At 31.0% G+C, this 15634-nt stretch overlaps 1 protein-coding gene across 3 annotated transcripts in view; it reads left to right on the top strand.

Moving 5' to 3' along the window:
* The window catches only part of TRIQK (triple QxxK/R motif containing), a 111582-nt gene extending 96209 nt beyond the window's left edge, over positions 1-15373 (top strand). For all 3 annotated transcript variants that reach the window (XM_077167198.1, XM_077167196.1, XM_077167197.1), the window contains 2 exons: positions 8867-8952; positions 14294-15373. In XM_077167198.1, coding sequence (XP_077023313.1) covers positions 8867-8952; positions 14294-14407 — 200 coding nt within the window. In that variant the 3' untranslated portion in view covers positions 14408-15373. The remainder of the gene's footprint in view (positions 1-8866; positions 8953-14293) is intronic.
* Positions 15374-15634: the final 261 nt, after the last annotated feature.

Raw genomic sequence — 15634 nt, 5'->3', positions numbered from 1 at the left:
CCATTCCACTTTGGCCTTAATATTATAAGAATTTAAGCCAAAGCAGAAAATAGCAATGATTCCAAAGTCAAAAAGAAATAGAAAGTGGGCGGGCCGCGGTGGCTCAGCGGGCAAGAGTGCTTGCCTGCCATGCCGGAGGACCCCGGTTCGATTCCCGGCCCCAGCCCATGTAAAAAACAAACAAACAAACAAAATATAATAAAATAAGAAAATGTTTAAAGATGTTTCCCTTTCTTCCTCCCTTCCTTCCTTCCATCCTTCCTTCCTTCTCTGTCTTTAAAAAAAAAAAAAAAAAAAAAAAAAAAAAAGAAATAGAAAGTAGTGGTAGAAAAAAAAAGGCTCTCAGAGTCAAGACTACGGTTCATGCTAATCCCAACTAAACCCTTGTTTTTTTCTTCTAGAATGTGAGTCATTAAATTCTTTCTCTGTCTCTCTCTTATTTTCAGATTAGTTCAGTTTGAATTTCTGTCACTTATAATAAAAAATTATCCTTAAGAGAATCTAAGACAATTCCCAGAATTCTCCATAGCTACCTAGATATGCACCAACATATCTGGGCTACTGTTTTCTAAGTCCAGAATCTTGAGTAATATTCAGTTTTCTTTTGATTATTTTGTCACCCAGCCTCAAAGAAGAGGAAGAAATATTTTTAACATGTTGATACTGGCAATTTTATAAGGAAATTAAGTATATAGGGAGAGTGGGCATTCTATTCTAAAAGCAAGCAAAGAAAAATGGTACAGTGCATTCTTAGCAATCTATTGGCCGTATAGTTTTAATTTATGATATCCCTTTCCAAGTATTTATTCTAGGTCTTCTTGTCCCTTTCAAACATCTTAATTAGCTGAAGTTCTTTGCCCATAGGGCTAACTCAAATCTTTGTTCCTATGTAGTAGTGATTCTACTACAGGAGATATAAAAGTGTATTGAAATGTCACTAAATTTTTCCATAGGTCAAGATAGTACATGGGTTACCCCAGAGATTCCCTCACATCTTCATATATTCCCTTTGGTCTTAACTATGTATTAATAAACCATTTTATCCTTGATAACCAGTATCAGTTACCCCAGCCAATACTTCAGTTTGCCATTTTTTTGCCTGTTTGCTTATAGGCACATACAAAAAAACCAAATTGTATAGATGGCAGGTACAGCTTCCAGGAAAGCTAGGGCTGTGGTTTTTCTTAGGTTATCTCTTTGTGAATAACGTATACAACAAATTATAACAATCCAGGAAGGTGAGGAGAATGGGGAATTATTGCTTAATGGGTGCAGGGTTTCTGTTTGAAGCAATGAAAGAATTTGAGTAATGGATATTGCTGATGGTAGCATAATGTTAGGAATACAACCAATACACTGAATTATTCCTAACATAATGTTAAGAATACAATTAATACACTCAAAGTGATTAAATGGAAAATTTTGAGTTGTATATATGTATTGCTACAATAAAAATGTTTTAAAACTGTGGCCACTGGGAGGATTTCCCTTATTCATGGTCCTTCAGAACCATCTTCAAGAATAGCTATAATAACACAACAATCTATTTCCAGCTGATATCAGCATATTCTGAAGAGCCATCTACAAACATTGCTAAAAAAACTGCCAAAATGATGTACCCAATTTTATGCCTTATTGAATTAGATAACCCCCAGTTCATGTCTGGTAGCTGAAGCCAGATGGTCACTTGAGTCTCATGACCAACTTAAGTCTCCACCAGAGAGCTTGGTAAAAATCCTGGAGTTACCTGCTCTTTGGGGTATGGCACTGTTCCAAAACCCTAGAAACTGCCACTTCTTTTTATTAGGACCTGCTAAAGTCTTGTTTCTACATTTCATTTAGCTAAAAGCACTTCAGGCTCCATTGACGCTGTCAGGCCATAAGCTCCAAGAAGCAGAGTAGCTTGCACAGCAGCTACTGGAGAATCTTTACTGTCTCATGCCTCACTCAGTTCTAGCAGATTTTGAGGACATTTACATATATAAAATATGTATGTAGGTTTATTTAAACAATGATAGCATGAACAACATGTATCTACCATACCAGTAGCCTAGAAGTCTCATGTATACCCCCTTCCCAATTATAACAATCTCCTTGTCTTTGATAGATGACCAATATCATGCATTTTATATTAATTCCTTTTATGGTTTTTACCACCTAGGTGTTTATCAAGCAATATATTGTTTAGTTCTGTTGGTGCTGAACTTTATATATGAAATCATGCTATATATGATATGTAATTTCTACTGAATATTGTTTTAGACCTTTCTTCTTATTGTGGTGTGAAGATATTAGTTCATTCCTTTTTTATGATTTATAGTGTTCTTTGTATGTATCCACTGGTATTTTCTATCTATTTTCCTGGTTTGGAAAATTGGGTCATTTCCAGACTTTTATTTCTATGAATGCTATTGTGAGCAACACAGGTATGAATATTTTTAGATATGTCTGTTGTTTTGTTCACATGTTACAAGAATTTCTCTACAATATATACCTTGTAGAAGAATAGTGGATCATGGTGTATGTATAGGTATGACATTTCTAAGTGATGCAAAACTGTTGTGTGTGCATGTATATATAAGAAGTTGTACCTATCCCTTTGTTAATGGTAGATAGAGTACAAAGTGCAGATCTTGACCTTTGCTTCTTGGGCACAATGGCCTATATGAGTCATTTAGGTGGCAAATTTCTGTATTTTAAAAAAATGTTCTTTCTTCTCTCTCTCATGCATACATCCAAATGAAGCATCTCAGGAACATTCTGTATAGTCTTCAAGGCTTATCATCATATAATTTTCATTGTGATATATCATGGAGTAGTCACACAATTAAAGTCTCTGGGAATCAGACTGTAGCACTGAGATACAATGTTGATCTCTATTTCTGAAGCATAGCTGTGAAGATATACTACTATCCCTTCTAGTAAAGGGATACTAGTAAAGGTAGATAGACTCTTGTAGTATTTGTGATCAGAATTTAGAAAAATGTATTATCTAGATTAATTAGATAGTTTTGACCATGTGCTAAAGGCTTTATTATTCTGCTACAGTACAAAAACTTTAATATACACTTACATTTTCAGGCATATTCAACATGTCTCCAAGATCAACTAGCCACATTGAGAAAATAAGTATATCTATAAAAATAATCACTATGACTGCCTATTTTAAGTTTTTGATGGTGAAGTCAATCTCTGACATTTCCCCAGGAATATGCACTTTGATGTGACACCTAAGATGAAAATAGATAACCCAACTATTCTTATAACTATTAACCCAACTATTCTTATAACTATTATGGTTTAAAATCTAAGCAAATTTCCAGCCCCAAATAGTTTCACTGACTGATAACACCAAATAGTTAAAGAATAAATAACACCAATTTTATACAGTATTATCCAGGTAATAGACTAGGAGGGAATATGTCCTAATTAACTTTATAAAGCCAACATTACCCTGCTACCAAAACCAGACAAAGACATTTAAAAAAGAAAACTACAGACTAGCATTCCTCTTGAACATAGATGCAAAAATCTGCACCAAAATATTAACAAATCAAATCTAGTATAACCAAATGGGATTATATGGGATACATATAAATGCTGGTTTAATATTTGAAAATAAGACAATATAATCTATATTAACAATCTAATGAATAAAACCAAGCAATTATATTACTTGATTTACAAAAAGTACTTGAGGACATCTGTTTATCATTAAAAACTATTCACAGGTAAGGAGTAAAAAGGAACTCCATTAACCTGAAAAAGGCATCTGTAATAAAAGCCTAGAGCTAACATAAAATTTAACAGTGAGACTGGCTACCTTTCCCCCTAAGATCAGGAGCAAGGCAAGGATTTCACTCTCACACATTAATAGCTTACTAGAAATCTTAGGCAGTGCCTCATAAAGGTATGCAGATTGTGAAGGAAGAAATAAACTTCCCTATTCACAGATACATATTTGTCTATTTAGTAAATCCTAAGGAATCTACAAAAAATCTTCTAGAACTCATAAGTGAGTGTAACAATGGTACAGTTTGAAAAGTAACACACAAACCTCAATCTTATTTCCACACACTAGCAAAATACAAAATTGGAAAACCAAATTTTTTTAAATCTATATTTTATAGTAGGTTTCACCAAAGTGAAATTCTTAAGTATAAATCTAATGATATATGTGCAAAATTTGTGTACCAACACTTACAACATGCTGAAATGAAATCAAAGAAGATACATATATAATTAAAGAGATCTGCCGTGTTCATGTATATAAAGGCTAAAGATGTCATTCCTTCCAAATTTATGTATTGATTTAGGGAAATACCAATCAAAATATTAGCAGGATTTTCATCGATATAAACAAGCTGATACTAAAATTTATATGGGAAGGCAAAGGAAATAAGATAGCTAAAAATAATTTTGCAAAAAAAGTATAAAGTTTGAGGAATCACACTATCAGATTTCAAAATGTATTAAAAAGCTACTATAATCAAGACAATGTGATATTGGCAAAGGCATAGAAGTATAAATCAATGGAACCAAAACAGAGAGTCCAGAAATAGAGGCCCACTGGTATGACAAGTTAATTTTTGACAAAGATTAAAGAATAATTTAAAATAGTATTTTTTTTTTTTTTTTTTTTTTTTCTAAAGGAAAGACAGAGAGAAGGAAGGAAGGATAGAAGGAAGGAAGGAAGGAAGAAAGGGAAACATTTTTAAACATTTTCTTGTTTTATTGTATTCTGTTTCTCCGTTTTTGTTACATGGGCTGGGGCCGGGAATCGAACCGAGGTCCTCCGGCATAGCAGGCAAGCACTTTGCCCGCTGAGCCACCGCGGCCCGCCTAAAATAGTATTTTTTAAGAGTGGTTTTGGAACACTTAGACATCCATATGCAAAAAAAAAAAAAAAAAACTTTGACCTAAACTTCTCACCTTACATAAATGTGGACTCAAAATAGATCACAGATTTAAATGTGAAACATAAACTTACAAAACTTCTAGAAGAAAACACAATCCAAGTAATTGTGTGCATCAATATTTCATTCTTCCTATTTTGAATAGGATTCCACTTTACAAATGTACCAGAGTTTGATTATCCATTTACTCATTGAAAGAACAAAGAACTCCTTGTGACCTGTGACTAGAAAAAGAATTCTTAAATATGACACCAAAGCATGATCTATTAAAGAAGAATATGTATTAATTGGATCTCATAAAAATTAAACACTTTGTGAAAGACATGGTTAATAAAATGAAAAGACAAGCTGCAGATTGGGAAATAAATATTTGCATATCACATATCCCATGAAGGACTTGCATCTAGAATGTATTTTTAAATACTCTCAAAATTCAACAGGAGAAAAGCAAACGATTTCATTTAAAAATGGGTACAATATTTGAACAGGCACCTTACCAAAATGGTTATAATGCTGACAAGTAAATACATGGAAACATAGTCAATATCATTAATCATCACAGAAATGTGAGTTAAAACCACAAGAGTTGTTGCAACCTTAAAATGACCAAAATAAAAAAGACAAACAGTACCAAGTGACAGTGATGATGTGAAGCAATTGAAACTCTCAGTTGCTCAAGGGAATACAAAATGATAAAGCTTCTCTGAAATGGTTTGGCATTTGCTTACAAAGTTAAGCATATACTTTTCTATAAATCAGCAGTCCTACTCTAGATAAAAGAGCATTTATGTTCGTACAAAAATCTGTACACCACTGTTCAGAATAGAGTTAGTCATATTTGCTAAAAACTGGAAGTAATTCAAATGCACTTCTAAGTGAATGGATAAACTCTGGTATAATGGAATAGCACACAGAAATTAGAAAAAATGAGCTGCTGATATATAAAATAACTTGCATAAATCTTAAAGGCCTTATACTGAATGAAAGAAGCCATTGTCAAAATGTTACATACTATATTTCCATTAATATGACATAATTGATAAGACGAAACTGTAGAAATGTATGATAGGTCAGTGGTGGCTAGGAATGATGGGTGAGAGGAGGGAAGACTAGACAAATTTGGTGATGATGAAGCTACTCTGTATTCTGATTATGGTGGTAGTTAAATGAATCTACAAATGCTTTTCAGTTCATAGAACTGTTAAACAAAAAGAAAATAGTCAATTTTACTATATGATAATTTGAAATATAAAATACAATAAATAAATAAATAAAATACAATAACAATATTATAGGTGTATTATTGTAGGGAAAGAGCATAAATCAATCAGGATGCATGGAGAAGAGGAGAAAAAGATATTGTTACCTAAGCTATATCATAGGAAATGGAAATACAGAAGTTATGTTACAAATGTTATCATCAAGGTTGGGGAAACTGGGTGATCAAAGCCCTGGAGTGGCTTCATAATTGTGAATTATTCATTTTTTTCTCTCCATATCAAATTTAATGAGCAATTGCCAAATAGCTACTTTGGTTATTGCATTATTGATATAACCAAAATCAGAACCAGTTATGTTAAAGAAGCAGTATACATATAAAATCTAAATTATCTATGTGTTTTCTCCAGGTGTAAAAACTCAAAAAGCAGGGCTTCTGTATTTCGTATTTTTTTTACAACCCTGTGGTCGCTAGTATCTTCCTTGAAGCCATAAAGAATCCAAATGTTGAAAACTCTCTGGGTATAATAGAAAGATCTGGTTTTAGTTATAAAGACCCTAACAGATTTCCCTCTAAACCTTTATACTTAATAGACTGAACCACATTTTGCAATATATGCTTTTAGATATCACAGTTAGGAAAGAGAATGCTAAATTAATGACAGATGAACTGTTTGGAGAACTATCAAGTGTACAATAATTTTTAAAAGAACCTATTTACTATAAACACAGTTTCAAATGTTCGTTCAATTTTAATATAATATAAATCTGGAAGTATTATTCTCTAAGAAAGTATGTAAGTTGAATTGAACTAGAATGCCTTATTTAACCAATGGTTATGTAATGGCACTTGAAGTAAAGTGATAAAATTTTTTTGCACTGACTCTTTGAAGTATATTTGAATCTCTTTTGTGATAGATGCATTATCCAAAAGTGCACAACAATGTGAAAGGCATATGGATTAAAATAATCCTTTATCACTTGTTTATTTTTTAACCATTGCACCCAGAGAGTATTGTACAGTACATATAGAATAAAATAAGAACTGACTTTTTGGCCCCAAGTCTTGCATTCTTCAAATTTCCCTTTAGATTCTTGTTTGAAACTTGTTTTGTAACTCTGACTGGAGACACTTGTTGTGTCACCATTTTTGTTGTTCTGAACTGTTTATATCTCAGCAGGAATAATGACATGGATAGTTTGACTGTTGAGATGTGAAATCAGAGTGAACACTTGTCAAGGTCTTTTCTGCAAAATTAAATGTTACTAATTTAAAATGGGTCAGAGTAATATTTTTTCTGTATTTTGTTCATTCCATAATTTAAATTTAGATCATTTGCAATACATTTTTACAATTGGCTCATTTCTGGATCATTAAACCCCATCATCAAATAATATTTATATGCTTCTGCATACTCAGAGATCCAGAATGATTACAGTTAAGGAAATAGCATACACTCTTTCTTTGAAAATGCAAAAACAAAAACGAAACATAACAGAACATAGCTCTTCAGCCAAGCACTTTTATATATTTGATAAACAAACAGCATTTCTTCATTACTTCCATTCATTTAACTCACTCCTCCTTGCCATTTCTAATTCTAAAAATCTATATGCAATTTAAAAAATCTATATGGAATCATTAGTAGGCACATTAAGAAATATATTGCATATTAAAATTTTATAATATACTTTAAACTACTTTCAAATTTATTTCAGTGTGATAAGGATATGGAAATTAAAGTTAGAAGTCATTATTATTTAGATAAAGAAGATGTAGGATTAAGTTTTGGAAATGAACTGATAACTTATAGCAAAGAGAATAAAAACAAAAAAGCAAGGCCAAATACAAAGAATATAAAATAGCCTGTTATATGGTCAGATGTTAATTCTTACACAAAGTAACATATTATTCTGTTGTACTTGAGACCTGTTTAACCCAATTCTTACTCAAGAGCTTATTCAACAAAATAGTACATGATTCAAGCCATTGCTTTTTGTTGTGGTAGTGGTGGTTGTTGTTAAACCCAGACTTTGTATTTTCTCATTTGTTACTTATTAGTGGGGTCACCAGACGGTACACATAAAAGAAAATTTGACATTAACAGTTTCTTTCATTTTTGGCTATGGAGTGTGGTAGAGAAGATTATGGCTGTCTTAGGTCTTTTGTTTATCATTATTTATTCTGCCCTTTATTGAAAGGAAATAAAAGTAAATTCATATTTTGCTAATGAATTCAGGGACTAAAAGTTAATTAATTGCAGATTCCTTCTTTAATCTCTTATTTAGAACAAACTTAGGGAATATTTCTCAAATTGGTTATTTAAATACTTAATGCATCCAGTGATAAAATAAATATATAATGAGCTTCAATTATGAAGACAAGGTCAATTTTGCATATTAATGGGATCTTTGGTATACTCATTTGTTTACCCATTTATTCAAAAAGGTTTGTTCTCTTTAACTTAAACTTATTCTCTAAAATAACCTTTTACCTTTTTTGATGTTTACTTCTCTTCAAATCAAAGATGTCTGTCAGAATCTGCTTTCTGAAAAAGTAAGAGTAGGAAAGTTGACCTGAGGGTGCAAGTTTATGGTTTCCACAACTAGGAACAACTTTGCAAGTCTGTATTCCTGTTTTACTCTGTTTAAACATTTTTTGACATTTCAGATGGCTGTTAAACTTGAATTATCTATAGCATAACTCATTGTATGAAACTCTCTCTTTCTAGGTAAACAGGATTATAAAAAAACTAAACCTATTTTACGAGCAACCAAATTAAAAGCAGAAGCAAAGAAAACAGCAGTAGGCATAAAGGTAGAATTCTTATTTGTAACTTTCAAATTTGATATATGCATGCCATTTCATTTTCTAAAATTGGATGGCATAAATGTTGTATTCTAAATGTTTTATGACATTTCAAAATCTAAGTAGAATGCCAGAATCGAAGCTTTTTATGAAGATTTTAGTTAATGGGAAACATCCTTCCTATCTTGAATTTTAGAGGATCTAAAATTAAACAGTGTCACTTAAGAGAACCAGTCGTACTTAAAATTGATGTTTATTTTTCTCTACCTACTGTATATGTTGTTTAAACATTTCGGTGGTTTTTTTATGTATGGCCTTATTAACCATTTCTCTCATTTTCAATGTTGTTTTATAGTTGTTTAAATGTTAGTTGTAATTATATATATATTCTTGATATATATATTATATAGTTCATTAATATTGTAATTTTACTATAGCTTATCATTGTTGTCAGTACAATCTATGATGAAATTCTGATGATTCCAAATGTATCTGTTTAAAAACAGTGTTTTAAAACTTAAGAGGGATAAATACAGCTAAGAATGATGTTAACATTTATCAATCCAGTATATTAGTACTGTGAAGTTCAACAAAATTACATATTTGTTATTGCCCATGTCAATTGTTTGTCAAGAATTCAGATTCAGGGCGGGCCGCGGTGGCTCAGCGGGCAAGAGTGCTTGCCTGCCGTGCCGGAGGACCCCGGTTCGATTCCCGGCCCCAGCCCATGTAAAAAACAAACAAACAAACAAAATATAATAAAACAAGAAAATGTTTAAAAAAATGTTTCCCTTCCTTCCATCCTTCCTTCCTTCTCTGTCTTTCCTTCCTTTCCTCCCTCTCTCTTTAAAAAAAAAAAAAAAAAAAAAAAAAAAAAGAATTCAGATTCAAATTAAACTATGAATAGAAAAATTAATTTTGCAGCCCTTCTGTCAAATGTGTCAAATAAAAAGTGACCAGTACCTTTATTTTATTAAAATAATAAAATATTAAAAGGAGATTTTGGTTTTTATCTGACAGATGAAAAAATCAATTTTTCTAAGTTATAACTTATAGCAAACGCCAAGGTATTACTACCAAGCTGTAACAGCTGTTGAACTGCCAGATGATATATTTGGTTGTCTTCCAGAATTTGCTATTATTATCATGAAACACTGCCTTCTTTTTACTCCTGATTGCTGATTTTGATCAAGCATTGCCGTGTGATGCGGTATGTTTTCACAACATAATCTCCTCTGTTAGTGCTATGTGTCACTTTTTAATGAGAGAAAGTAAATTGCCTTTTTGTTTAAAAGAGAGATGATTAATCTTTTGGAGTTTTTTTCCTAATTTCATATGAAATCTCACTCATATGAAATATTTCTATGACATGACCGGTCTAAAAGCAATACTTGGCTTTCTAATTTTAATTTAGTTCCTTGCTGATTGTTTCTTTAAGAGAGAACATTGATTGCCATTTTCTCTCAAGACAATATGTCACTTATTTTTATCTTTTACAATGCATTGTTTTGTTTTAGAAAAAAAATGGGGTAGCAAAATCCATTTGTAGCACAATATAATGAGACCCTATATTTGAATTTGAGAAAATAGTACATCCATTCATTTACTTATATACCATCTTAGACATATTCCTTTTATATTTGCTCTTAGAATTTTTGTTTGAGGAAATAGCTATGTTCCCCAGTATGAGATAAAGTCTATCTCATGCTTTTATATGAGTATGAGATATATAACTATAGTTCAGTTACCTGATATCTTTTTGAAAACAATGTAAAATTAGTTTATCTTTTTTAATTTGTGAGAAAAAATATTTTTTTAGATTTCATTTATAATTTGAAGTATGTACAAAAGAGTTTCTGACTGACATAAGAATACAGCTCCTGCTTGGTGAGCTAGCATTTCATTTTGAGTTGTCAACCTGTGGAAAATAAAGATCTTAACTTCAAATTTTGTTTACACTGCTTGAAAATTTATGTGAAGAGCCCATTAATATGATATGGAACTTTTTAGAATCAGAACCATGGAGGTATTTTACATTTCAAAACTGGCATACTAATTAGTTTGCCTTGTCAAACTTTGATTGCCTTGTCATTTTGGCATAGGGTTTTAAATAACGAAGTTTCTTTCAGCAATTGCCATTTAATGCTTTTTAATTTCCCCAGTGAGTGATTTTAACCATATTGATAATGTCAGAGAAGCGACAAAGGACTAATGAATATCAAGCATGTTTGACTTTTATCTAGTTGATCCAGGATGACCATAATAGTGTAATATTTTGTCACTTTACTACTTATTCTTTAAGATGAATTACAGTTATGTTCTTAAAATGACTGAAGTCTACAAAAAACAACACTGAATATAAGGTGAGGCCCAGGATCACATCCCACTTGCCTTTTAACTTCTACCAGGACCTAGCTGAGTCTAAGATGGCACTTTTGTAAAATGGAGATTATTGCCTCACATTGTGTCACAGAGTTAAAGAATGCACAAAAATATGTAACATTGAACTTAGTACATAGGAGGTATTTATGAATTATCAGCTAATTGTGAAAATAATATTTATTCTGTTTCTAGTTTATGTAAATAAGACTTCCCTTAAGATGTTTATCTTTGGCCTGAAGATTCTCTACTTCAAACAAGTCTGCATTGTGTGGCTATTTTATATGTTACAAAACGTTCTCAGTTTTGCTATGAGGTAGTATTATAGATGTTAATATTGTACAGTTTAAAAGCCTTACATAATTTTCATAAATCTTACTCCTTCCTTTATAATTTGTTTAGAAATTACTATAAGAATTATAATTTTGTAGAACCTATAGATAGAAAAAATGACTAAAACTTGATAATCTTGGAGGAATTTATATAAGAAATTATTTCCAAATTTAATTAGCATATCAAACCAACAGTACTGATGAGAAATCATGGGCTGGAGATAGGAAGAATTACACAATTGGAATTTTACCCTCAGGGCTTCTAGTGTATTTGTTGATAGAAAATGTTTGGGGGAACAGTTAATGAATTTCATGATGAGGTGACTATGTTTGTATGAAAATCTAGAATTGATTTCTATTAAGAAGCTATTTTTATTTTCTTGACTTACAAATATAAATAAAATATCAAAAATTTATGATCCAATAATGGAATGAGAGCTAGCCCAAAAATATTTTCACAGCTGATGTTAGCTATTTGATAGCTTATAAAATTAGAAGACTATTTCTTAAGAATTACATCATTAAAAAATTCTTAGAATGCAAATATCCTTGTTTTCTTGTATTTAGAAGGGAAAGGAAAAAAGATATGCATTCACTCATTTATTTCTTTATTTTAAATGTTTATTTGAATAGTATGAGTCAAATATTTAATTTTTCTGTTACAAAAATAAAATATTCAAATATCAGTCAGATCCCGTGAACAACTCTTGGGATAAGCCAGCTGAAGAGTTATGTCTGTTTTTTGTTGTTCTTTCTGATTTAAAATTAAAAAAAAAAAAATGGTAGGGAGCAAGTTGTCACAAATTCCTCCAGGTTTCTAAGTTATGGCTGTTATCACCAGTATCTGGAAAGCAGTATTTTCAAAATATACATTTGTTTTAACCCTTCAAACATTCAGCCTCCACAATGCCATTTCCTCAACAAAATAGGGACATTTTAAAGAAAATAAGTTGCTATACCTTCCCACCCAATACTTCTTAAGCCACCCTCATAAATTGAATAGACTTAATTGAATGAATGGATCCTCTGAAGCAGTGTTCTCTGCTTCCTATCCCTAAGAACTTTTTCATGCTTCTGTATATTTTGGAAATGTACAGTTAAGATGATACAGAGTTCTTTTAATGGATAAGAAGTAGGAGTTGCAAAGCACCAATTAGAGTTGATTGTCAATGAGATGAGAATCATGGCCTCCAATCAAGAGTAAAAACTTTATTTCTTCATTAAGCTGGTGTGAATGGTGTCTGCTGTTGAACAATTTTGTTGTCCACTATACAGAACAGATGGAGTTTGCAGTTGTGTGTCACTTGTTTATTACATCCTCTTAAAATTAGTAGCTGTGTAACCAGATGGGTCTGGGAGCACAGCTGTGGATGTAAGAAAATAAATGAAACCTGTCTGATGCTGCCATGCCCTTTTGAGATGCCAGTGTTCCACTGCAACAAAGAAAAATTCATTTTCATTCAATATTATATTAATATATTAAATTTTAAAAATCAAATTTTACAAAAAATAGTTGACACTGAATTTTTTAACCAAATTGTTTTATTGTTATTTTCATAAACCTAAATAAATATAATTAAGAAGCTAAAAGTCTATATAAAGTATCCATTTGGAATTTCAGTATTCAGGTAAAAATTCCATATTGGCTATAACCCAAATTTAATGTTTTTAAAGTTTGTTAGTAGCATATGTTGAATTATTTATTTTACATTCTTATGAAATATAAAATATATTCATGTAAATGCATATCAATTGCTTCTCCATAAAAGAATGCCATGTAATAGATGCAATACACTGTTTTTAGGGTACTGAGCTAGCACTATTTGCTCTTTATTGTATTCAGCCAAATGATATGTTAATATTGAGAATATTACTTGCTGGCAGACATATGTAGGTCAAAAAAATTGTATAGAATTTTTGAATGATAATATGATTTTTACCACTATGTATATAGTAATTATTTTTACCATTATTTCAGTATAATTGATTAATATAATCCATTATGAAATCAGTAGTTTAAATATCCAGGACCATCCTTCATTGTTGCTTCATGAGCTAAAAGTATCCAATTTTGTTCCCATATGTTATAAAGTATGGAATTTAAAATTTAAAAATTTGAGTTTCCACAAAGCAATATTTAATAAGGATGTTTAAACAGAATGGTTTCTTCCAATTAGAAAAGGAATGATAAAATAATTTAAAATCTGTGTCCAAATGCTGTAATACTAAATTTATTGGAGCAACAAAGTCAAATATTTTTAATTTGAGAATAGAAATTCTCAAATTGAATAGAATACAAATGCAAATTACATTGTTTTTACCAACATTTCAGTATCTAAGCAATGAAAATATATTAAAATGATAACTTTTAATTTTACTATTTGAAAAACACAGCAGATTTAAATATGATAATAAAAATGACTCACCCACTGATGTAATTGTCATTCTAATGGGTTTTATAAAATACATAAGCTTCTTTATTTAATGAAAAAAAGTTAAAAAGAAATTTGATTATTAGCTTCAAATAATTCATTATAGATGGTGGCATTATATGTTTGACTTTATGTTATCTGGTGAAACTAATAACAAAACCAATTTCTTACATCAATTTCAAGTCTACTATTTTTTTTCTTCCCCAGGAAGTTGGCCTTATACTTGCAGCTATATTGGCCCTTCTACTGGCTTTCTATGCTTTGTTTTATCTCAGACTGTCCACGGATGTTGACCCTGATCTGGAACCAGATGAAGAATAGCTGTACACCAATCAATGCATAAAGGGGAAATACTTTTATAAAAGCACCTCTTGGAACCAATACTTTCTAAAGTACTGAAACTGAAACATCTTGAATTTTTACTGCAGGGTATTTTCAGTTTGCAGAAATATCTTTTTAAATAATTGCATAGGATATCAAGAAAAGAACCTTATCTAGCAAGGTAGGCAGTATTGGATACTTTTATAAATCTTTCTACTTGGACGGGCACCCTACATATGGTGCATTTAGATAAAATGGAAAATAGATTCTAAATTCTTCTCTAGGCATTTCATGTGTATAACTCCATCACTTACAGATTGCTGAATCTATTTTTCTTTCCATATACACCGTAAGTTACAGTATATATCCTCATTTCCAGAAACATGCCCAAATCACATTCAGAGCCTAATAAGGAACAAAAGTCATGGGAAATTTTACAAATAAACCCCACTTTTTCTCTAGACATATTTTATATCATTAGAGTGACTATCTGTACATATATCTACAGTAACTTTTTCCTTCTCTGCCAACTGTTCAGTACACATGTGCTCCTTCAGAAATGGCACCTGAGTGACAGAAACTCAAGGAGTCACATATGTCTCTAAAATAGTGTTCCTTTCCTCTTGGGCTGTCTGAACTGATGTAAATAGAAAGTGCAGTTGATCTTAATTTTAATTAAATTATTACTATTATTAATGTAGACTTGGAATTCTATTTTAATTATGTTGTTCTGGCTGCCTACAATAGCAGTTTGTCCCTCTTATTACAGTGATATGTAGCAATCTGCCTTTTAATTGTGCAGTCTTTTTCACATTACAATAGTAGTAGTATTTCTACCTACTCAAGCATTTGTTTTGTTGTCTCTTAAATCAGAACAGTGCCATTTTTTTTTTTACAAAATTATGTTTGCCGTGTGAGATTTAATCAACTAGAACTCTTTAGTGACAAATAAATAATAGAAGAAAATATATGTCTCGTTGTTCTCACGTTGTTTTCTGTTTATAATATTTTCTGAAGTATTTTGGATTTGTTAGAGCAAAATGACCAATATATTCAGTATTTTACCTTTCATGTATTTGTAATATTTTAAAAACTCATGAATAACATAAAGCTTAGAAGATACACGTGTTCACAGCAGTTAGCTACTGTTATATAAAAATGCATAGAAAATAGTTTCTAATATATGCACAAAATGTCTTATACCACATACATTGTAGTATAAATTAA

This window comes from Tamandua tetradactyla, chromosome 6 (assembly GCF_023851605.1).
Source record: "Tamandua tetradactyla isolate mTamTet1 chromosome 6, mTamTet1.pri, whole genome shotgun sequence".
Lineage (NCBI taxonomy): Eukaryota > Metazoa > Chordata > Mammalia > Pilosa > Myrmecophagidae > Tamandua > Tamandua tetradactyla.
This window is presented reverse-complemented; position numbering and strand designations above follow the sequence as displayed.